At 42.0% G+C, this 25171-nt stretch overlaps 1 protein-coding gene across 5 annotated transcripts in view; it reads right to left on the reverse strand.

The window, feature by feature from the left end:
* Positions 1-3223: 3223 nt before the first annotated feature.
* ARID5B (AT-rich interaction domain 5B) overlaps positions 3224-25171 on the reverse strand; it is a 200764-nt gene continuing 178816 nt past the window's right edge. For all 5 annotated transcript variants that reach the window (XM_054503392.2, XM_063669939.1, XM_063669940.1 and 2 more), the window contains 2 exons: positions 14175-14373; positions 3224-9302 (listed from right to left, as the gene is read on the reverse strand). In XM_054503392.2, the coding sequence (XP_054359367.1) occupies positions 7137-9302; positions 14175-14373 (2365 nt within the window). In that variant the 3' untranslated portion in view covers positions 3224-7136. The remainder of the gene's footprint in view (positions 9303-14174; positions 14374-25171) is intronic.

Below are 25171 nucleotides of genomic sequence, written 5' to 3' on the forward strand. Positions count from 1 at the left end.
ATTAAAACCTGTTCTTAGAGTCTAGGCTTGAATTCTGGCTTTGCCATAAATGTTCTAGGTGGTGTTTGGTGGGTTATCTAACCTGTCTAAGCTTCAGTTTCTACATTTGTAAGGAAGGTATAATAACATAACCCCAGAGAGTTGTTATAAAGAGAAACACTTAGCACAGAACCTGTGTGTGTGTGTGTGTGTGTGTGTGTGTGTGTGTGTATGCCACACCTATATACAATGCAACAGGGAATATACCTGTACATATATATGTGTACACACACATACATACATACACACACACACATATATATACACACACATGCATGCACAAATATTTGGGAAAGGAATTGAAAGTAAATATTTCGGGCCTAAGAAAACCAGTTCTATTACTATGCAGCCTCAGTTTCTCAGGAGAAATGTTGCAGACTCCCACCTCCCCTGTCCTGAGCCTCCACTCTGGGCAGGTCTATTTGCTCCTCCAAGCAGAGCAGCATCCCACCCACACATGGATTAGAAGCCCTGCTTGGAAATCATTCCCATGATGTTCTTGAAATCTGCACAATTTTGCCATAAAAAATGCAGAAAGGTACTCACCTTCAATCCATGAGCATAGCTGTAAGAACTGCTTCTGGCCTCATGTCCTTTGAGGCAAGGGGCCTTACGTTTTTTGTTTATTTACGTATCTATTCTTCACTGGCCAACTTTTATGTTGATTTTTGTCTGTGTATTTCCCTGGGTGTGATGAGAATCAACGCTGCAATGAACATCCCCATACTTTGGCCCTCTAACGCAAGTGTGAGGGTTCTCAGGAAATATCTAAAAGTGTTCTTGCTAAGTTTATAGTACACGGTAAGCGCATTTGCCACTACACTGGATTTTGCCAAGTTGCTTTCCAAATGTTTTGCTAGATTTCTTCCTAGGTACCTTTTCTTTTCACTGGTATGGACATTTTAAAAATTGTGATTTCAATTGTCACTGGTAGATAAAAATGTTATGGACTTTGATTTTTTAGAACTCTTATATGTAAGAAGTTTGCTGAGTTCTCTCACTCACTGTAATAATTTACCTGCAAATTCTAAGATTTTCCAGATGAACAGTCTTATTGTTTATGAAAAATATCAACTGATTTTCTTCCACTCCAAACCTTATGCATTTCATTTCCTATTATGGTCATATAATATGGCAAAAAATCTACCACACTATGTTAAATAAAAGCAAAACTGTGATAGTGAATACCTTTGCGTTTTAAAAGCATGCTAAATGCTTTTAAATGCTTTGAATGTTTTAAAAGCATGCTAAAAAAAAAAAAAGTTCTTCTGATGTACTCACAGCAAGTCACATGATACAGTGAAATACACATGACTCAGAATGAGGGCCAGGGGACCACGGGGCTGGGGGTTCCTCCTGTGTTTGTCGGGTGCAGGATTAGCTAAAGAATGACAGCCAGCAAGAAGAGGGTGAGGCTTCTAACATCGGTGAGGAGGGTGAGGCTGCTGACCCCGATGTGCATGGGCAGGGTCCTTTGGAGAGTCAATAATGATGAGGAAAAGGATCCCGTGGCTTTTACCAAAATATATGTTTCTTTTCTCCTCTGAGTTGTGGTGACATGCTTGCTAGCAGCTTACTCTTTCCTATCAAAGCCATCCTGACCATAAGTCCTGTTCCCCACACCTCTCCTCCCTCTCTAGGACTCATAAGAAGGGGAAAAATAGGGTGTTGCTTTGTAAATGCCTCATTTCAACTCACAATAAGCTGAGCAAAGCCAAGGGAAGCCAGGGGCAGAGGTCAAGGGAACAAAAGATCAGAAATCTTTGTCCATCACCATCAGGTCTACGATTAAAAGATGCAGACCTCAGAATACGCAGTGTTTTCCCAGATTTTCAACCCTTCCTGAGTATCTTTCCATCATTTGCCCTATTTAATTCATCACCACGTTTGCTCATTCCTCCAAGTACCTCTGAAATGTGTCCACTCTCACCTTCATCACCCCATCGAAATGACCACCACCTCACTGATGTTAGATTGTTCTTAAGCTCCCCTCACACAACAGCCAGAAGATGATATTGAAAAAGACAAATCTTTCTTGCTTAGGATAAAGACAAAATTGATCAAATCAATCTGGTCTATTGGGACCTACCCACCTGGCCCTGCTACGCTCTCTAACCTCACTCCTTCAACAATGCAATCAAGCCCCACAGGCTTTTCTCATTTCCTCTAATAAGCCAAACTCGTTCCTGCTTCAGGGCCTTTGCACATGTGGTACCCCGTGCTTGACCTACCCTCCTCCCAATTCCCTCCCTCCCATACTCAGCCAGTCACTTTAGTCACCACCTCCTCTTTGTGTGTCATTTTGCTCCTCAAACTCCTCTCCTGGAACTCAGTCACACTGAAGTTTTGAATTTATAGGAATGACTATTTGATGAACTCTCTTTCCCATAAGATTTATAAGCTCCCAGAGACAATATTTTATATTTTATTTACCGTTGTTTTCCCAGCTCCTAATACTATGCCTGGCAATTGGGGCATGAGTAAATCTTTGTTGACTGAATAAAAAACAATAACTTGGCCAGGCACAGTGGCTCATGCCTGTAATCCCAGCACTTTGGGAGGCAGAGGCGGGTGGATCATGAGGTCAGTAGTTCGAGACCAGCGTGACCAACATGGTGAAACCCTGTCTCTACTAAAAATTAAAAAATTAGCTGGGCGTGGTGGCACGCACCTGTAATCCCAGCTACTCAGGAGGCTGAGGCAGGAGAATCGCTTGAACTTGGGAGGTGGAGGTTGCAGTGAGTTGAGATCACACCACTGCACTCAGCCTGGGTGACACAGCGAGACTCCGTCTCAAAATAAATAAATAAATAAATAAATAAATAAATAAATAAAATAACTTTTCTGATTATCCTACCAGCAGAGGAGGATGGTATACAAAGGAAGTACATAGCTGAGAGCCCTGGCTTCAAATCCTGACTCTGCCATCTGTTGGGTGATCTCGGATCAGTTGATTTACCTCTCTAAGCTTCAGTTTTCTCATAAGTAAAATGCGTATAATCATATTTACATAAGCTTGTGAAGATAAGAGATATTTGCCAACTGGGCATCCACTAGGTCCTTAGCGAACTACAGACATTGCCATCATTACTGTTATCATTGAATTTGGACAGATGGGGTGGCAAGTCTTCTGGGGAGGCCACAGGCTCCTCAGGAAGAGTGACAGATTACTCACACCCAAAAGGAAACAGATAGTAACATTTTTTATTAAATATTACAGTGGATCAAAAAGTACAAAATATCTCTTGCCTGCTATGTGATTGGGAAACTATTGGCACGTAATACAGTATCAAAAGCAGTAATAAGTACAATTTGGAAAACATACAAAATTGAGTGTTTATAGTTGGCTCAGCATTCTTCTGGTAGTGTTTAAACTAATGCAAAGGTTACTCAATAACCTCTCCATTGGGAAACTATATAATATCACTGGGCCATGTTGCTATATACAAATAATCACCTTACAGAGCATAGAGGTTACATAGCTGGAATCACCAAAAGTATACAATATTTACAACACAGGAAAGTTTAAAAAAGTATAAACAGCCAAGAGATTATGCTGCTATTCTTCAGACATATTTCAACCATGAGGAGACAGGCAGAATATCAAATACACTAACAGCCAACACTGGACTTTAAGTGCTCAAGATAATCATTGCAATGGTGTGGGTCTCACCAGGGCAAACTCATTCCCATTTCTCTTTAAAATTGGGACAAGAGTAAAACTAGACCAGATGCGACTTGGCTGACCACCACCAAATGTGACTTTGTGGGACGATAAGTGAAGAGAAATAAATGGTTCTCTTTGAAGGCACACTACATAAAATATTTTTGTGGGACCACCTCGAAATTTCCATCAGACACACCAACACAGTGAAATACAGTACTTGAGAATTCATGCACCAGGTCAGAAAGTTGTAAAGTTAACATTGAGTTTTAACAAACCCTTCTGTATATGCCCTGATAAACAAGTGAACTTAAGAGCTTCTAGCTAGTAAATAAATAAGTCAGTCCTGTGGCAAATATTACAAGTTTGAATCACTTACTAGAAGAATACTTAATTCCGAAACTCGGTTGGGCTGTTTTTATTTTTTTATCATGTGGAGTTGCCAAACATTAAACCAGAAGTTGCGTGGAAAAGTTTTTTAAAAATATTACTTAGAATCTCCAAATCTCCAATAAATCACAGACTTAGTGCATTTTGAATTGCAACATTTCTTGGAAGCCACACTCAGTAAATAGATTTATGACTCCACTGCCAATTCGATTCCACAGTTTCCTTTACAGAACTACCAATAACAATGGTTTGATTGCACAAAGAAAGGCTTGTGCAATTCCATTCAATAATAAGGCCCCTTGAACTCAAACAATGCAAACAAAGCCTTATTTAAGACATTTTAAAATGTCGTTCTCAGCCAGTGAAGAATTCAATGGTCTTTTTGAAAGTTTTCCAAGATCTCTGTTCAGAGTTTTAAAACAAATAACACACTGCTTCTGTTGGGAATGCATACCCCCATTTCTCTTTATTTGTCCTGATGTTTTGCCGAGGGTATGAGCTTCCTCAGACAGAAACAGTGAGTCTCCTCTCGGAAGAGATGAGAAAAACAAAAGCTGGACTATGTTAACATTGTTTGAAAATGGTGTGATCGAATTCCAACATGATGAAACCAGACTGAAATCATTGCAGTGGAAAAAACAAATGCCCCATATTCCAAATAGGTGAGCTCCACTGGGGACAGATGCACCCCCTCCTTTTTTTTTGAGACGCGAACTCATAGAAACCACATATGATCTAGCCCATGTCTGCTGCAGAACCACCGAAGTTTCCTTTTTCTTCCATGTCCTCCGATTCTGTGACCATTCAATCTAGTGCAACTTTCTTATGTGTCCTGGCTAGCATCTTGCCAGCTGGAATTGAGATTTTTTCCCCCCTCTAGCTTGTGCAATAGCAGGATAATCTGCACTCACACATTTATAATCTAAATTCTACTAGTCTATCTATGGTTCTATTAAATATATATATATATATATTATTCCACAGGAAGGTAAATAATTAATTGAAGCAAATGGAACTCTTAACACTGGATCTCTACATTCTTTTGTTTCCACCTTTGGATATTAAGTATGTTACATTGAATATTTGGCTTCATATTATGGAGACATTTCAATACAAATGCACGGCATGCATGGCTTTGTTTAAGAGCCGCAGTTTCATTGTTATCAGTTTTGATTATTTTGCAGTCGAGTTACCTATTTAGAAGTTGAAAATTGTCATCAATTTTCCCAGAATTAAGTATCTCAGAGGTAAAAGACTTAGTTAACTATGGTCTAAAGTCTACTGGTAGTGTTGCGGGAGGGGCACAGTGGGTTGGGGAGTTCATCCAAGCGGTCTTCAGCAGGGATGGGACTTGGGGAGAAAATCCACTCTCTGTATCCATTGACTTTTAATTAATACAGTTAGAAAATGTGTCCACCTTAATGTTACATCTCAGTAGCAAATGGAATACAGTGGCAAGAATGACAACGGACATTCTCCACATCTTTTCACTGCCTGAGCAGCTTGACCATTTACTTCCAACAATAAAAGAAACCAGAAAGTGGACTGTATTGCCAGGTGGTTAAAAACATGACCCAAACCACCTTACATGTTTCTGTGTGTGTACACACAAAACTCACACCCCATAAAACCAAATAGGATGACTTTTCTTTTGAAAAGGCTAATCCAGTATGTCAGTTATCCCCAAAGATGTGGCCTGGGAGATTCTTCTTGGGAATGACAAGAAACCAACTGGATGAAAACAACGTGACTACTTATCACTCAAAAGACCGAGGCTAGAGAAGCTATCAGGACTGCAGCTGCTCCTCTTCTGGAGAGTTGAGCTCCATCCTCTTCCCAACCCCCTTTCCCAGACCATTTAAAGGAATCAGTGCCAACGCCAATGTAAATCATTTTGGCTCCTGTTCTAATTTCTGAAATTCCTAAAATATCTGTGCAGCCCACAAATATGTCCTCTAGACTCTGTTGTTATTCGGCAGCTTGCTGCCAGTGAGGTTTTTGTTTTTATGATTCCTCTGGTATGTAGGACAGTTTCACAGCCTAGATAAGGTAAGTACAATGCTCAATATTTTCACAGAACCCAATACTTCAAAGCAAAGCATTTGGCTGGGTAAGCAGTGTATAAGCTCTTTCAACTATGCCATTTATGAGGAACAAAATCCTTAAGTTGCGGATCTACAAAGGAACGTTCTTTGCACTATTGTGTGCTTGACTGTTTCTTTTTCATTTGTTCCACTAGAATCAGTTGCTTCAATTTGTAAACAATAACTTTACCACCCAAAGCTGCTCAAAATAAGATGTGGAAAAATTACAAACACACATCAACAACTAGGACAGTCAGTCAGCCTCCAAAACAAAACAAAAACAAAAAGACCTGCAAACAAAAGCAATACCATTTAACAAAAAAAAAAAAAAAAAAAAAAAAAAAAAAAGACGAGAAGGAACTGGGAGAAAATGGAACTACCTGTATATAAATTAGGTGAGCAAACAGTGATACGGGTAGTTTTAAGAAGCAAATATATACAGTCAATTTAACAGTGTTTACTTCTCTGGATTGTTTAATAGTGTCAAAATGAAAGATCTATTGAAGTTTCACTATACATTGCATTGATTGAAGCTTGGAGAGTTTTATGAAAAAGAGGGGCATCCCTTGGCATCTGTTTGCCAGTCTTTCTTGCCCCTTCCTTTGAAATGCCTGCCTCTTTTTTGCCCAGATTGTTTCCTGACCATCTGAACTCAGATGGGGTCCTCTAAGTTCTTCCTGGATATTCACAAATCCCTTCACAAGGCCCACGTGCGAAGTGAATGATCAGGAGGTGCCTGGGCATCTGTGTTGGAAGGGAGTCAAGACTGACCAGCCAAGGCTAGAGTTGTCCCACAAAAATCAGGCATGTTCACCTCCCCTCTGGGCCCCTACAGCTGGGACTGATCATAGCCTCAGATTAGAAGAAATACTGACTTCTAACTCTATAAGCCAGCACTCCTGGGTAAGGAGTGAAGCTCTGTTGGCCATGCTGCTTTGGACTGCTGGGCAGAGCTGAGCCTACAGTTTTGTACTGGGGTGCACAGATGACAGCTGGGAAGATGGAAAGGCAGCTTGAGGATTTATAGCAGCTAAAGGGTAAATGCTGTTATGCAAAAGGTCCCCATACGAACTTCCTACAGGTGTAGCCGCAGCCAAGTGTCTGTACAGCTGCTGAGAATTTGTCGGTGATGTAAAAATTCCTCTTTGCATCACAAGCGAGTGGAAAGCCAGGGGCTGCATGAGTGGAGAAAGCACAGTCTGGTTTTTCAAGTACTGCAGAGAATGAGAATACCCAGCCGGGAGCCTGGAGTTGAGGCCCGAGTTACACAGGCTCCCGGAATACAGACCTGGGAAGATAGGGGAGGAGAGGGGAAGCTTGTGGCCTTCTGATCCGCCCCCGGAATGCCCACCGTGCGCTGCTTTGCTGCCTTCACTCTCCTGCTCAGAGGCCTTCTCCTTCCCAGAGACCTCCTTGGATGGGTCTAAGGGAGACACTGCCCGGGCCTTTTTCCCTGCAATCACAAGGTCCAAATCCTCCAGGCTGCGCTTGATCGGCCGCGCCGCCCCAATGTTCTGCGGGCTCATTTTCCGGTGCAGGATTGGGTGGACCATGCCTTCCATCTTCCTGAAATTCTCCAGTCTCACATGGTGAGGTTTTCCTGATCTTGAAAGCGATTCAGGGTATTTTTTAGGGCCCGACATGGTCATGGGTGATACCCGACAGGCTTTAGGGTGACAGTCTCGACTCTGGCTGCCTAAGACCTGGAACTGGGAGATGCCTTTGCTCTCCTGGGGCCCTGTGGCGGAGTGAGCCAGGCCCAGGACCTTGCCGGTAGGTTTGTGCGGGTTCTTGGGAAGGCTCAGATCTGTAGGCTGATCATCCGTAGGGGCTTCTGCTGCCGCCAACTTTTTGTCTTGCAGGTGCAGGGACGTGAGATAATTTACATGGAGCTTTTCTTGGTGTCTGTGGGAAGGAAAAGAACTGTTTTCCGATTCCCTGTACATGTCCCTGGAAGGGTATTTGGATGTCTGTTCATTATGAAGATGGTGCTCGGTGTGTCTGTAGAGGCTATGGAGATGAGGGGACGAGTAGAAGTCAGCCAGGAAGCTAGGCATGTGGGAATGGGGGAGGGTCCTTTTCTCTAAGAGTTTATCCTTGCCCTCCTGAATTTCTTGCTTCAGGACGTAGGAGTCAGCAAGGGGGTTAAGGTGATGCTTGGAGAAGCTGCAGCGGTGGGGATCTGATCGACTCAGTTTCTCATGCTTAAAGATGTCATTGATGGTCTTTCTCTCTTCCGAGGGCTTGCTTCTGAAACTCTGGACGTGCTGAATCACTGATGGCCGGCTGACCGCCATATGGTCAGTGCTTTGGCCATGGTGGGCCTGGGACAAACTGGAACACAAGTCATCCCTAGCAATCAGTTTCTTTTTGCTGATCAAAGGGGGTGGGGAGCCATAAGGGTAGCTGCTGGAGAGGCTGGCCCCACTCACTTGGGACAAAAGCTTTTTCTTGGCCAGTGGGGACATGATGCCTGGGTTGCCCCTAGAATAGAGCAGGGGCGTGTAATTAAGCCCATGGTTCTCGTTCATGGGCCCAGTCAGGTCTTTCTCTTTGAACATGTCAAACGACTGGACCACAAGGACCTTTGGGGTCTGCTTGAGCGCATTGTGGATGTCGTCACTGCCCAGCTGGTCCACCTTCACGGTGCAGTTGGCGATGTAATCCGCCATGGCGGGCAGTTTGTCATCCTCTGTCTCATTCTGGTTTGCCAGCGGTGGCTGTGTGGTGGGGAAGCTGGGGAAGGATGCTTCTTGGGGTTCACTTTCATGGCTCTCTGTAAAACAGCACAGTTTGGATTCTTGTTTTGAGTCCACCAGGGAACTAGGAGAGGTGAGTGGCTGTTTGCTGGCCCCAGGGACTAAAGCTGAATCTTTTTCTGGGGCCAGAGGAGCACTTGGGAGTGGAGGTGTGGGCCCCTTCTCTCCCGCCTCCTCTGCCACCTTCTCACTATTGGAACCTCGGTCTGTTTCGTTGTCCTTCTCTGGGTCTACTCTGGACGCCAGGGGCTTCGCTGAAAATTCCTGATACCCTTCTATTTTTTTCTTCATGTCTGCTGCTGGGAGAGGCTCAGGGATGCTTTTCTGGCTTGAAGTCTCTTGTTCTTTTTCTTGCTCTGATGAAACCTGGTAACATATTTCAAAAGACAGTCAGAAGAAAACCAAATACACTGACACATTTTGCTATGAAATAAAATATTCCACACAGCAGTTTTACTTGCAAACAGGCTTGTCAATCAGCTCATGAAGTTTCTGCAAAGCTTTATTACTCCCCAGTCATGGCTCTAAACAAAGAAATCTAAATTACAGAAACATTAGGGGAAATATGCATATTCGCTTCAGTCCCTTATGAGACACCTATCAAAATAGCAAAGTGTTATGTACTGATGGTATACAATCATATCACTCCTTGATTCTAATATATAGTTTAATTCTAAGGTTGTCTTCTTGTCAAATCAGTCAATTATCCAAATGGGTTTTAAATTACATGTTGTGTTTTATGATACTCCTGAGAAAGATTTTTTTAAAGCATTTCTCTTTCAAAAATCCAACCAACCCCATGTTAACAACAAACAACAAACCTATTGCAACTCCTTGCTTTTCTTTAACAGGGCAAATCCCTTCCCAATGTATTCAATATGATTCACTGAAGATTAGCAATGCATAAGTGTTAATAATTTCTACTCAGGGCCAGATGACATGCAGATAATGCTAAAATATTGACAAAGTATGAAGATTTCTTGGCAGCCTGTCTACTGGAGGGACAGAGGAGACTAAGTCCTTCTAGGTTGCAGCAAACTACATTTCTATTAGAGCCCAAAATGAATTTGTCAAAATTCAGACAGTCAGTGCCACCGCAAATATAGCTTTGCTGTTCAATGAAATAAATTATAGTCAATGAGACAGACACTCCTTATGTGACCCTACTGACAGAAGTTGTGGGTACCAATTCGACCCATTTACAGCATTATGTAGCCATGTAAACTTTGACCTTAAGAGCTTAAGAGGTCATTTTAACTTTCCATCTATGACCCAGCTGACTGACAAGCCCTTTCAAAACTGCTGTCATTCTGCCCTGACATGTCTTAGCAGAGCAGTCACAAAACAGTTGTACTGAGCTGGTCTTCTTCCCCTCCTTTTTCCATCTCATCCCTTGAACTTTGTTCTTCTCTGTTAAGAAAAGAAGTGCCTGTAATCACAGCACTTAGGGAGGCCGAGGCAGGCGGATCACCTGAGGTCAGGAGTTCAAGACCAGCCTGGTCAACATGGCAAAACCTCATCTCTAGTAAAAAAACAAAAATTAGCCAGGCGTGTTGGCGTGCGCCTGTAATCCCAGCTACTCAGGAGGCTGAGGCAGGAGAATTGCTTGAACCCCAGAGGTGGAGGATGTGGTGAGCCAAGATCATGCCATTGCACTACAGCTTGGGCAACAAGAGTGAAACTCTCAAAAAAAAAAAAAAAAAAAAGGAAGGAAGGAAGGAGGGAGGGAGGGAGGAAGGGAGGGAGGGAAGGAAGGAAGGAAGGCAGGCAGGCAGGCAGGCAGGCAGGGTGGGTCTGCCAATTAGCATCTTTGGGTAAGATTGAGGATGCTGGTTTAGGAATACGTGGGAACAAAAGTTTTAAGAAATCACACCTATTTCACAGGTATTTTTCCTTAAATCCCTTTAAAAAAAAAAACCCTGAATTTTAGGGACATGTTATACCTAAGAGACTTTGCTTATCATCATTATTTCTTTTTCTTTTTCTTTGTACTAGTAGCTGCCTTTTCCAGCACAAATATCATTAGTTATTCTACATTAATAATCATCATTGGTCTCTTGAGCTTATATATGACATAAAAATACAGAAAAATGAGTATGGCAAGGGAAAAAGGCAAATTGCATCTAATTGTTAGTTTCTTATGGGGCTATAGTTTGATGCAGGGCAATGGGGGATACTCAGTCCCATTGAAGTTTCTATGATGTAGACCTGCAGTTATATCGGAGTCCCACGCTTCGGGTTGTAAAACAGGTTTAGGAAGTCTTTGAAAGCTACGCATAAAAAAGTAAAGGACTTTTTTTCTAGGAAGACATTTTATGATCTGCTTCGTATGTTAAATGTTAGCTTCCCACCATGCAACTTGCAATCCCATTACTTGAATATAGTGGATTCAACTAGAGGGAATTTATCACCCTTTCTATCTCCATTGAGTTCACCACTTCATATTGAAAACACCAAAAAGTAAAAGCAATGAAAACAATAAAATCCAAACCAAAAACCCCAGATAGAGTTAATGAGAAAAAATACACCTGGCTAATAACATGGTTCTATGTTGGAGGTGAGAAGTGATTCGTATTATAAGGTCAGCCTTGGAGAGGGTGGAAGATTCCATGAGGTTTAGATAACCTCATCATGACAACTTTCAAAACTTGAGACACTTACAGCTCCCTGAAGGGAACAGTTGTAGCCTACAGGAAACACAAAGCCTAACAGCTTTCAGGGTTTCTATGGACTCCAGGGGGTAAGGCTCCACTCTTGGGAATGGTCATCTCCCAAGCTGACAGGCTCAGTGCATAGGCTAAAGATTCCTCCTACCATTCACAAACCAACCATTTCAAACTTAATCCCTAAAGTGGAGACATTCAAGGGTCAGCTGTCCCCTTGGTCCTCGGTTTGTCCCTTGGTGTTTTGTGTACATATGGCAGCTAATAGAACACACTCATCTGAAACCCTATAATAAATCACCAGGCCAAAAGTATCAAGGAAAAATGGAATGTAAGCATGCACTTGGAATTTCCTTGCTTTTGGCCATTTATGTTGTAAGCTTGCAGATGTTGAGAAATCTGCATCATCTGGCCAGGGATGGTGACTCACACCTGTAATCCCAGCACGTTGGGAGGCCGAGGCAGGAGGATCATTTGAGGTCAGGAGTTCGAGACCAGCCTGACCAACATGGTGAAACCCTGTCTCTACTAAAGATACAAAAATATTAGCCGGATGTGGTGGCGCATGCCTGTAGTCCTAGCTACTCGGGAGGCTGAGGCAGGAGAATTGCTTGAACCTGGGAGGCGGAGGTTGCAATGAACCGAGATCACACCACTGCACTCTAGCCTGGGAGACAGAGAGAGACTCTGTCTCAAAAAAAAAAAAAAAAAAAAACAAAAAAACTGCATCATCTTCTTCCTCCTCTCCCTTTTTAGTTACTAGAGCTTAAAATAGTTACGAAACTTAATAAAAACAAAAACCCCACAAATTTCTAATCTTGGTATTGATACTATTTTCTTATTTAAGAGTCAGCTGGGTAAGTTGATGTCTAGATGGGAGGTTGGTGCGTGTTGTACACGTGCGATTTAAACCAGTGTTTAATTATGGAGCCTCTTATGTGTTCATTATAAACCTGATTTTTTAGGGGGTATTTAATATCAGCACCAAAATTCCCTCTGTGGTTGAATCCTACAACATGCTGTCTCCAAATGTGGCTGCTCAGTTTTTTTTTTTTTTTTTTTTTTTTTTTTTTTTATGGGCAGCAGCGTTTTTTATTATTCATGTTGAAACGGAGCCCAGATCAGCCTACATGACTGGCTGCATGCTGGGGGTAATGGCTTCTACCAAAAGGCTGTTGGGGGCTTAAAAAGTGCAGAAACTACCTGTTAATATGAAAAATAATAATGGTTTCATAGGAACCATTTCAAAATTCCCCTATAAATAATATGCACTTAAGATTTTTTTTTCTTTTTTTTTTTTCTTTTTTGAGACGGAGTCTCTCTCTGTCGCCCAGGCTGGAGTGCAGTGGCCTGATCTCGGCTCACTGCAAGCTCCACCTCCTGAGTTCACGCCATTCTCCTGCCTCAGCCTCCCGAGTAGCTGGGACTACAGGTGCCCACCACCACGCCCGGCTAATTTTTTGTATTTTTAGTAGAGACGGGGTTTCTACTAAATCAATTGTGGGCGACGGGGTTTCTCCCACAATCAATTGTGGGAGACAAACACATCTCTGAAGTTTTCAGGAGAGTCTTGCAAGATACAGCACCACGGTTCCAAGGTCCCTCTTTCCTAGACCCCCAAAGCATTTTTTTTGAGACACGGCTTCACTCTGTCAGTGAGTGCAGTGGTATAATCACAGCTCACTGCAGCCTTTACCTCCCAGGGCTCTGGTTATCCTCCCGCCTCAGCCTCTCGAGTGGCTGGGACCACAGTGGGGCACCACCATGCCTAATATTTTTTTTTTTGAGACGGAGTCTCGCTCTGTCACCCAGGCTGTCGCGATCTCGGCTCACCGCAAGCTCCGCCTCCCAGGTTCATGCCATTCTCCTGCCTCAGCCTCCCGAGTAGCCGGGACTACAGGCGCCCACCACCACACCTGGCTAATTTTTTGTATTTTTAGTAGAGACAGCGTTTCACCATGTTAGCCAGGATGGTCTCGATCTCCTGACCTCGTGATCCACCCGCCTCAGCCTCCCAAAGTGCTGGGATTACAGGCGTGAGCTTTGTTTGTAGAGACTGGGTTTCACCATGTTGCCCATGCTCTTCTCAAATTCCTGGGCTCAAGCAATCCACCTGCCTTGGCCTCCCAGAGTGCTAGGATTACAGGCGTGAGCCACCATGTCCAGCCCCAAAATATGTTTTAAAGTCATACCAGCACCTCAGATAGACTGGCTGTGGAATAGTCAAGAAGCCATGTTTTCACAGTAAAATTCTTTGATGTTAGTGTAGCTCTGGATCCTTTTCTCTTGAAGCCTGAGCATTTGCTATCGGTTTTCTACAGGATGTTTGTATCTTTCTAGATTCTATTCCTGGGCTATCCCATTCAATATTAGACACTGGATTTCATCTCATGAGCAAGCTGAAAGGCTTTCAGGAATTGGGCAACTATGTGGGGAACTGTGAAGCTTAGATTTCTTGGTTTCTTCATCAAGCCATCCAACTGTGCAGGGACACAGCTGTGGATTCAGGGCTCCAGAAGGACCTTGAGGCAGCACATGTCTTCCAGAGGTATTTCTATGGAGCAAAGCAACTCACCTCTGCTGCATCCTGGGGCTTTGGGGCATTTTCTTTTTCTTTCTTGCTTTTAGGTATTTCATGTTTGATGCGTTTGGTTCCAGATACTTTTGTTTTATTCTCATTTTCCTGTGAACTGTTCTCCTGTTTCCGAGGTTTGATTGGAGGCAGGGGCTTATCTTCTTCTCCTTTAATAAATCTTTCATATGGTAGGATTAATCTAAAAGGTTAACAGAAGAGATGATCGGTCAGTTGAGTAATTCCAGTAGCATCAATGCTATGGGGGTTTACTTTCTTTTCTCAATATAAGCAAATTATTAAATGACTTCATCTCCAGTGACACTGCTATACTTCCATAAACTTACTCCACACTTTAGCGTTCTGCTTCCTTGGTCAAAATCAGTATACCTGGTAACTTAATACTCAGCAAGACCTCTTTTTGGTTTTGTGCGTCTATGGACCAAGATACCAATGGAAGCATCCAACATTAACAATATCACCATCACTCCCTATGGCACCTGGTAAGTGCTAACAAAACTGCAACAATCATGCTAGCTGCTTTACCAGTCCATCAAAAACTATTTATTGAGCACATACTATAGGCAGTGTTCTAGGCACTGAGACATAGCTGTGAACCAAACATTCAAAGCCTCTGAGCTCATGAAGCTTATATTCTAGTAGGTACTAGCATGTGCCAGGTACATTTAAAGATTATTTTATGTAAACTCCACAATATCCCTATGGAGTATTGTTATTATTCTCTTTTTTAACATATGAGGCAATTGAGGCCTAAAAAGGTTAAACAATTTGCCTGAGAGTCATACCATTTGTTAGAGGTGAGATCTGAACCTAGGCTGCCCATCTGAAAAGATTTTATTTTCATTCATGTCAAGATAGAGATGAAACATCTAAGATAAAAAGGTCAATGAGAGGCAAGCACAGCGTGGCCAAGAGACAGTTTAGTCTTATCCCACAGCTCTGAGTGGGGTAGGGGACTCCACTAGGAGTTCTGTTTTAGGGTGCTAAGTAAAAGACCGCCCTAGCGAGAAGGAAGGCAGACAGACTATGCAAGCCACAAAAACCAGAGGCCTGAAAATTTCAAGCATTTTAATTATATAACTTTTTAAACAAACTGCATAAAATTGCTCTAAAAAGAGAAACATCAAACAGCTCTAGTTTTAATCTGTTTTCCCTTTGCGATGTAGCTCTTTATCTGAAAGGGAAAAATAGCTGATGTAATTAAAAGGGATGGATTGCATTACAATCTCAGTTTGAACTTCAGTGATTAAAGTTTTTATAATGCATTTGGTATGATTAATGACTCACTGTGGGATTAATATAAGACTCAGCCTTAAAAATATGAACTTTAATACAGCAAACATAATTTGTTTTAAATAAGACAAGTTGACTCAATGAAGAAAATGTACTTGGCTTATAAACATCATAAGTCTGTTCAAATATTGGGGATCCTGATTATTTTTAAACTAAGATTCCCAGGCAAAAACTTCCTTGGTCTGGATATTGGTTTGCTATCCTAAAATTGGTTTCTATCTATGTTATTTGGATCTCAACTGCTTAACCATACATGATTGTTCAGGTTTGACAGTACGGATGTGGGGACATTTGTGATCCTAATATTATGCTCTTTAATAAAATACCAATAAAACTATGGGAAAATCAGATGCCAATTTATAGCACATTAGAAACAAAATTCATTTACTGAGCATGCTTGGACAAGGTATGAGCAAGGAGGCGTGAATAATACTTTGGAGCCCTACATCTGGCAGTTGGCCAGCCATGAAGATCAACAGAGCCCATGGGGAATAGTTATCTTCAGATCCCATTACAAACTGAGTTTAAACATGTTACAGCTGCTAAATCTGGAAACTGCCCTCCCTATGTAGACTTACTAAAATAATATATGGCTGCCAAATACCTGCTTCCCACTGTAATATTACAGTTAATGTTTATATAATAAAAAGCAAAACTAAGCAGAAAAAGAGAGAAAAAAGCAATCCTGTTCATACTTGAATTTATTCTGTCTCATCTGTAAAGTCCCCAACATTCCCCCCAATTCCTTTTTTCTGCCTGGTTCTGCCAGGGACTTTATCCTCTTCAATACTGGCAGGTTGTGGATTTTTGTCCGGGAGCAAAATGCATTGAATATTTTAAACTGGAAAGATATTTTAAATTGACTTTAATGAAAACATATTTTATTGTTGGGACAGATAGGTTTGTTTTACTTTTGTTTTGTTGCCATGGGAACTCAAGGAACACTGAAGTCTGGGTATTCCAATGATAGCAATTTGCTGGTACCACCCTTCCCCCAACTTCATTTTCTGATGGAGATGGTGACACCACGAGGGACCCTCTTTACTGAGAAGAATGACAGCATTACGTCTCAGTGTGGGAAGGAGGAGGAGGGAAAGCAGAGAATTGGGTGGGAGAGACACCCCATGGACCCCCAAGGACCCCTCACCCTGGGTTCTGAGAGCCCTGGGCCAACCTGGCTCTCTAGATGGGTGCTAAGGAGACTTTAATTTCCTTTTCTAATTTTGCAAGTTCACAAAGCAGGGCACCATTCTCATTTCGGTTCTTTTTTTTTTTTTTTTTTTTCATTTTTTCTTTCATTTTTTTTTTTTTTCTCCCCTTCACTCAACTCAGCAGCTGGCTGGCTGACAGCAGTAAAAAATACATTTCACTTTGCTGGTCAAAGGCCTAAAGCCAGAAGCAGGAAATCTGGAATTAAATGTTTCTTGTATCTGGAAAGAGGCATGACTAAGGTAAAACTGAATCCAAACACAAGCCCTACTTGTTCAAGGCTTCCAGAGAGAGTATATGAGAGTGTGTGTGTGTGTAAAGGTCAATTGAGTGTTTTTTTCCCCCGCTTGTAAATCACTGAAAGATAATTATAGTGGCTTGGGGAAAAAAGCCTCCTAAAATAAAACAAGCAAGGCAGAAGCTAAAAGGAAGCAAGTAGAAATATGACCAGCTAAGCTTTGAAGAACAGGGCACAGTCTCGCACGGCACACAATCGCTGCTTCATATAGTGATTTCCGTTTGGTGCAATTTTCACTGAATGTTTTTTCAGTTACCCTGTCATGGTACAACACAATTACCCCACAGGATATGATCTTATCATATGATTATTAGAAGTTTTTACAGTACAAGAGGACAAAAGCTATTATAGGTTTCTGAACATTTAAACGTTCAACGTACATGTGGTACCACTGAAAACAGGTTAGCCTTAGATTAGGTCAACGCTGCCCTATGTAGAAAGCTGAGTAGGTTTGTATTATATAAAGAATTTAGTAAAATGCACCATGCCTGTGCCTTGAGGATGATTATTTCTCAAATATTTGTAGCACAGCAAAGATATTTTCAGTTTCTAAACTGTACAGATAAAAGCAAACATGCACTCCAGCCCCCAAGAATTCATTACACAGGAGAAATATTTTCAATGGACTGCAACTCTAAGAATGGGGGCTGGCTTTTAGGTGGGTGGAAGTAATGGGGAAGAGAAGCAATATATTCATTAGAAAATCCAGAGAGATTTTCCCCTTCCTGATCTACATCTAGTCTGGGGATTGAAAGCTGGACAGATAAATGGGCCTTTATTATTATCCAGATTTCACATTTCAGATTAGCAAAATGCTTATTTACGATGCGATTAATGGATCTGAAATAGGTAAGCCATTATGTATTAAAAAATAACATCTTTCCATAGGCATAAGATTTGTAGCAGCATGAGATTTTATTTTTCCCTAGGAATAATACAAGAATAACATTTTCCACCCCAAAGCAGAAACAGTAGGGGGGCCTTTTGCTATCACGGAGATTCTTATTAAATTCAGTCACTGTGAAAAGCAAGATTTTTTTCCCCTCCTCATTCTTCTTTCTTAAAAAAAAAAGACTTAAATCAACCCAAGTTAAAATTAACAAATCAATAGCATTATAACCTTGATTTGTTAGCATCTGAGCCACTAAATTATCATCATACATGAAATTGCTGGTTTGAAAAGATTTCGGCTTTGCTAAATCTCAAGTTAAATAATGGTGCTCAGTACACTAGGTTTTTAGATCTGCCTCATCTGATATTATGAAAAATTCAATACATTTCTCTACAGCAGAAGTCAGGGGTCAGCAAATCTATTACTGTAATGTAAGTAATCTGGCAACCTGCCAACTCTTTCTCCCTTTTATTATTTTTTTTAAACACTAAGGCAGATGATTTTATATTTACAAAGCCTAAAATCCTCCAGGGCCTTGCCTCTCTTTCTCAACAAAAGCAGCAGCCTTGCATTAGAGAAGTGTATATCACACATGTCCTCATCATTTGCATTTTGTACAAAAGAAGAAAAGACCCTTCATCTTTATTACACAACATTCCCCTCCCTTCCTCAGAAGCAGAGGAAAAATAATGTCAAACCTCATCTGAACAAGTAACCACTAATGTCTCCTGTATTGATTAATGCTTGCATGGAATGACTGAACTTTTGGGCCAAAATATTTAGCAAACAGTGCTTAATAGGAAAAATGAGAATCCATCTATTTACAGAGCTTGAAAAATGGTATTACAATAATGTCTGGAACCGACTGAATCCAGAGAGTGGGGGCAAGAACTGGCAAACTTTTAGGGTTGTATTTGAATCCCAAAGTCACCCCAGTTACTACATAGGCACTTTATGGTATCAAATCAGTGAGAAATTCCAGACCTAAAGGTTTGCTGGTGTCCTTGGAGCGGAATATTTTCTAGGGGCAGAGGGAAATAACATTGGTGCATGTCAGGTCAAAGATGCCACTACTGGCCAGGTGCGGTGGCTCACGCCTGTAATCCCAGCACTTTGGCAGGCGGAGGCAGGAGGATCACTTGGGGTCAGGAGTTTGAGACCAGCCCATCTCTACTAAAAATACAATAATTAGCCAGGCGTGGTGGTGCGTGCCTGTAATCCCAGCCACTTGGGAGACTGAGGCAGGAGAATTGCTTGAACCCCAGTGGCAGAAGTTGAAGTGAGCCGAGATCGTGCCACTGCACTCCAGCCTGGGTGACAGAGTGAGACTCTGTCTCAAAAAAAGAAAAAAAGAAAAAGTCACTACTATTCTAATACTATTAGGCTTTTTTTTGTAGTAACAACGAAATGACATACTGGTTCAACTGGGACTTCAGACCTGATCTCACCCTAAATGGAGTCATTACACCTCTGAGTTGATTCCAGGCTTGATAAATTTCTACGGCTTGGCCAGACATTTCCCTTTGCAGCCAGAAATTGAAAATATAACTTCACTGTGAAGTATGGGAAGGAATCTTTCACCAAATATGGAGCCAATAGAAGGTATATTTTTCCTTTCTGAAGATGAGGTACACATGCTTGTTACAGTTCCAATAAGCATAGAGAGTTTTTCTAATCTCACATACTGTTCACCTCTCAGGTGCTAGACCATGACAATAAAAGTAGAAGAAGAGCTTTTGGGGGTAGGGAGCCAAACCAACAGCCAAATACACAAATGCGCTATGTAAATGAGCAGAGAAATGAGAATGTTTCCTCAGCGGGCACAACCCTGGTTGAGCACAGTAAAAGCTAAACTCCATCTGAGAGAGATGTGAGCCGCAGATGAACTTCAGTGGAGCAGAAAAAATAGTGTGCCGAGTGTGACAAGCTCTCTCCATAACCAAGAGAGCTGAGAAAGAGGCCTCCAGTGTCACCTCCCAACAGGCAAGGATGTGAACTGAAAGTCTGGGGCACCAAACCACGGAGTAAGAAGCCACGCTGACATGAAGAACGAGCCTATAGCGGGGCCCATCTGAGCCAACAAAATGGTGGCAGAGTGCAACACAGAGTCTGTGTGAAAGACTCAGCTTGCCCAAGAGCTACCAAAGCCAAACTGCCTTACATACTTTAAAAATGAAGTAGGTATAACGAGCATCACCTGTATTCTATGCTAAGACACCTAAAAAGTATGGAGTCCACTGTTAACAACGATGAAATATAACCATTTGTCACCACAAAAGGTCTCTTTTCTGGGAAAATGATCTGCTCACAGGGGCTTCATTACCTACTCAATGGGCAGGAGATGGACAAGAAAACTTTTTGAAAGCTTTAATGCTCTCTCCATTTGCCCCTGGAAGTGGGTGGGAGAGTTGTTTCTTAGGCCCACTGATAATTCTGATACCTCCCTCCATGGTCCCAGAGTGTGTGTGACCCTAAATGAAGAGAAGAAAGAAAGGTACGTGGTACTGGACACAGCAAGGTGGTGGCTCGGCTCCCATAAAGGTGTGTCAGTGTGAGAGAGTTAGCTCAAGGATGACAGCCTTACTGAACTGGAGTTACATGGATTTCAGGGGACTGTGTTAGAAGCAAGGTGGGAAGGTAGAGAAACCTCATTCAGGTCATTCATATATATTGATTAGGCATTACAATATTAACAGCCACCACCACGCATTACATTCTTATTAATACCAGGTGCTCTGCATGCTTTAATTTCAACCATTACAAAAAGAAATATCTACAGATATATTACTTTATCTCATTTTATGGATGACAAAACTGAGGTTCAGAGCTAAACGATTAAGTGACTAGTCAATGGCACACAGCTATTTAGTGTCAAAATTTGAGTTCGACCACCAAACTGCCTGCCTCTGCTAGTCCAGCTATCTTCATCTCAAAAAGGTGGCTGTGCATCTTCATACACAGATGTATCAACATGGATACGTACCAACATGGAGGAGATACTGAAAGATCACTCCTGCCTGGGTTAAGTGAATTCCTAGCTCCTAAGGAGTTACCTGAGAAATTGGAGTAAGCATTCTCCTTTTCTCAGAGGCAACAGGCCTATAAAAGACATACGTGGCCATTCCACAAAGGGTCAACCTCCTACATCAGAAGAAGCCCTATGGCTTAGGCACTGGCAACTACTCTTACAATATGCTACAATAACCATGCCATAGCTCTTCAAAAGGTAGTGATACTAGTTGGATCATGCCCAACTTAATATTGGATGGTAAGAGAAACTCGAGAATCATATCCCCCATGAATTCCAGCCTCTAGGACTTAATCTTACCAAGCCCAAGCTGCCCATGGTCTCCCTAATCAAGCTCCTTTGGGGCTTTCTATGATGTCTCCAGGCCACATGTAAGAGCATCTAGACTGATGTTGTTCCTATGCCTTTCAAATGACAACCACATTGAAGAAAGTTGGAATGGACTTAAGGAAGGCTGATGTTATGTCCCAGGGATTAAAATGCATGCTTATTACAGTGAACACAGACCATGCATGGTGCTTAGCCCTCTACAATGCCAGCCAGCAACAATTGCAGCAATTACTCTTCTCAATGAAAAAAGCCCAATGACTTCAGAACTGAGTTGTATGGATCCATTTCAAGGGCGGATGAACATTATTTCAAGAATAATAAACCCAATACTGTTTTGTTTTGAGACAGGGTCTCATGCAATCATGGCTTACTGCAGCCTTGACTTCCTGGACTCAGATGATCTTCGCACCTCAACCTCCTGAATAGATGGGACTACAGGTGTGTGTCACTGCACCTGGCTATTTTTTTCTATTTTTAGTAGAGATAGGGTATCACCATGTTGCCCAGGCTGGTCTTAAACTCCTGGGTACAAGCAGTCCACCCACCTCGGCCTCCCAAAGTGCTGGGATTACGGGGTAAGCCACTATGCCCAGCCAACATGGCAGTGTTTTCAATGTGATGTGTACACCACAAATGATGGAAGCCAGTGTCAAAATATAAAAATAGGCAAACAACTATTGCATTTAAGCCCCATGCATGTTAGATCCTACTGGTTCCAGAACTTCTGAAATGTTCAACAATTCTCCCACAACATTTATTATTTTGGTCAAACTTTGTAGTAACTTATACAAAAACAAAATGTTCCAAGAGGTTTTCAGTGGAAGAGTTAAGAATATACTTTAATGGTAAACAATTACATTCTTCTGTCATATGATACTTTTTTCCCTTTTCTTTTTTGGAAACATGCTTTCTGAATTTTCAATAGTTCCTTTGTGAAGGCATCTGTTACTCACATAATTGAAAAGATGTTTGTGCAGTGGCATGCTTGAGAGTACAGTTATTTAATCTTAATGATAAAACCCTGAGGACAGAAAATCATAAGTAGAAACCTTTTGTTATTTATCAAAAAGAAAAGGGCTAAGACACCTAATCTATTCTCAAATTTAAATTCATGCTTCATGAAAACTATCAATAAAACATAGGACCTGCAAGGTTTCTTAAATACTATAGTTAGGTTCAAAGGATGGGACGGAGGAAGTAGGATAAAAACAAAAATGAGACAATAAAGGAGCTCGACAAAGAAAAACTGCTGTTTGGCAAGCTTTTTTTTTGAGGGGGGGTCAAACAAAGAACTCACTATAGTTTACAGCATGACATACACACTTGATTAGTTTGTGCCTCAGGGTGTTTTTACACTCAACAGTGTAAACTCTAACTTCTATTAATTACAACTTACATTTAGAGGCAAATTTAAGAATTTTTAAATAGAGATTTTTTCCAAAGGCTGTTGTTTATTTCTTTAAAATAGAAACCAGTTTTTCTACTCCAGGCTCTGGCTAGAGTTTTGTTTTCCTTTTTAAAAGTTTCTTGAAATATCCAGGCATTGGAAAGTTATCAGAGCATTTTAGGCATGCTGAGTGATACACAGTATGCAGCTCTTGTGTATGAAATTACCTGACTGTCCTTTGGAGAGAAATTCTTTATAGATGACAAGAAGAAGCTACTCTGGGTGTAGGGTGTTTGCATTGAACTGACTCAGAGCCCTGTAAGAACAAGCTTGGTGGAGTGTAGATGGAAGAGAAGCTGTACAATCTCAGTCAGCCTAACTCTGGGCAACTTGTTTTCAGTTTCCTGGGCTTCTGGTTGTTGATAAGGGCTAGGATGCCCTCTGTGGGTTTAGGGAGATGAGAGTGGCAGGGTGGCCGTGTTGCAGAGGTAAGCCCAATAGGGGCCACAGGTCAGGACTGCCATGAGAAAGACAGTGTTGGGAAAGGAAATGCAGTCCATTGACTGGGTAACCTTACCAAAGATGAAGATGGGCAGAGTCTACCCACTGCACCTTAGGATAAACAGCCCCTACCTTTTTATACACATTTTCCACAGGGGACTTTGCTCATTTCAGTTGAAATTTCTCTCTTCCTTTTTTGATCCCTGTTGAACTTATTTTTTTTTTTTTAATTAAGTAAAACTAGTTTTTATAGATGTAGTTTTTTTTTTTTTTTTTTTTTTTTGAGACAGAGTCTCTCTCTGTAGCCCAGACCGGAGTGCAGTGGCATGATCTCGGCTCACTGCACCTCCTCCGCTTCCCATGTTCAGCCATCCCGTGATTCATCCCGTGATTCTTGTGCCTCAGACATCTGAGTAGTCAGGATTACAGGCGTGTGCCACCAGCCCCAGCTAATTGTTGTATTTTTTAGTAGAGACAGGGTTTTACCATGTTGGCCAGGCTGGTCTCGAACTCCTGGTTCTCAAGTCATCCGCCTGCCTCGGCCTCCCAAACTGCTGGGATTATAGGCGTGAGCCACCATGCCCAGCCCACAGACATAGATATAACTCTCTTCCATGTGTGTACGGCCTTTGAGTCAGATCTTGTGATAGGTTAGATAAACCAAGGATCATGGCATCTTCTAGTTCTAATGAGTCGTGGTGGCTCCCTGGGGATGCCATACTGAGAAGAATTCTGAGGCTGAACCCGGGCTCACTGGAAGCAGCATCCTGTTCCTTTAGCAATCTCCGCTATGAATGTGGTGGCAAGGGTACCTCCTCATTGTTTGCCAGCCAATTCTCAACTCTTTGCTTTATATGTTCTCTTTACCCCTGAGAGTGCTCTGCACATGGCAGATGTCCAAAAAACACCGATTGGGTTTTGAGGGCAGCAGTAAATGAAAAAGACAGTTAATCAAATGGCAAATCTATCCTATCCAAGAGAAAGCAACAGGCCAATAGGAGAGGGCTTCTTGCCCATTCCAAATGTAATCTTAGGCTGTGTTGATAGACTGACACTGCCCGCATCCTGAGAAATACTGCATACCACATCTGGAGTAGCTTTGGGTATTCTGAGTGACACAAACTGGAGGCGCCTGCATGAGAGCAAGCCGAGCTGGTGAAGGTCCATTACTGGCGCTCTGAGGCTTGGTTGAATGGAACAGGAAGACCTGAAGTGAAAGAGGAGCTTTGACAAGCTCCTGGACGCTGATCAGAGCAAAGGGAGCAGACATGTGGCGAGTCGTCCTCTGAAGTCAAGGCAGGGTCAATGGGAAGCCACAGAGGGTGTTTTGCTCAGCACACGGAAGAGTGTGTAGAGCAGAGTAAGAGCGCCTGGAACCCTGAAGCTTCCTCCAGGCCCTCCCACTGCAGGGCGCTGAATCAGAGGCTGGATAGCATAGTGTCAAGCATAGTTCAGTCTTTGTGGAACTTGGCATCCTGTAGGCTATACTTTGCCCCTGGGCATATTTGATTTAGCTTATATAAAATATTTTTTTTAAATATTGGAGCCAATGTTTGTAAGTTAGGTTATTTCACATTAAAAAAAATCTTGAAAACACAGAAGGTCAAGAAACACACAGACGGCATCTACCTACAGCAACAGTATGGGCTGGCCCCTTTGGGCTCTCTGGCCCAGGCTGTGAGTGCCAGTTGCACACTTGCCAGCCATGGCCCCTGCACTCATCTATGCTACCTGCCTCCATAAACATCTGAGTTTGTGGCCAAGATGTAGGAGCGGAGCTTCTCCACTGACCTGGGTGAAGGACTAGTTTTCTAAATTTCCCATCTGAGGCTGACTGATGCTTTTGTAAACAACCATAAAAATGAATTACTAGAAAAATGGAATTCAAAAGGAGGCATACAAAACACAAGCCCCAAGTTTTTATTAGCTTCAACGGACATAATGTTATTCTGGCAAATTTCAGCCTAATTGTATCAATGCTTATTCACAACTGCTGTGCTTAGCTTGTTATGGGCTAGTAGCAAACAGTTCATGGACAAGT

This window comes from Pongo pygmaeus, chromosome 8 (genome assembly GCF_028885625.2).
Source record: "Pongo pygmaeus isolate AG05252 chromosome 8, NHGRI_mPonPyg2-v2.0_pri, whole genome shotgun sequence".
NCBI lineage: Eukaryota > Metazoa > Chordata > Mammalia > Primates > Hominidae > Pongo > Pongo pygmaeus.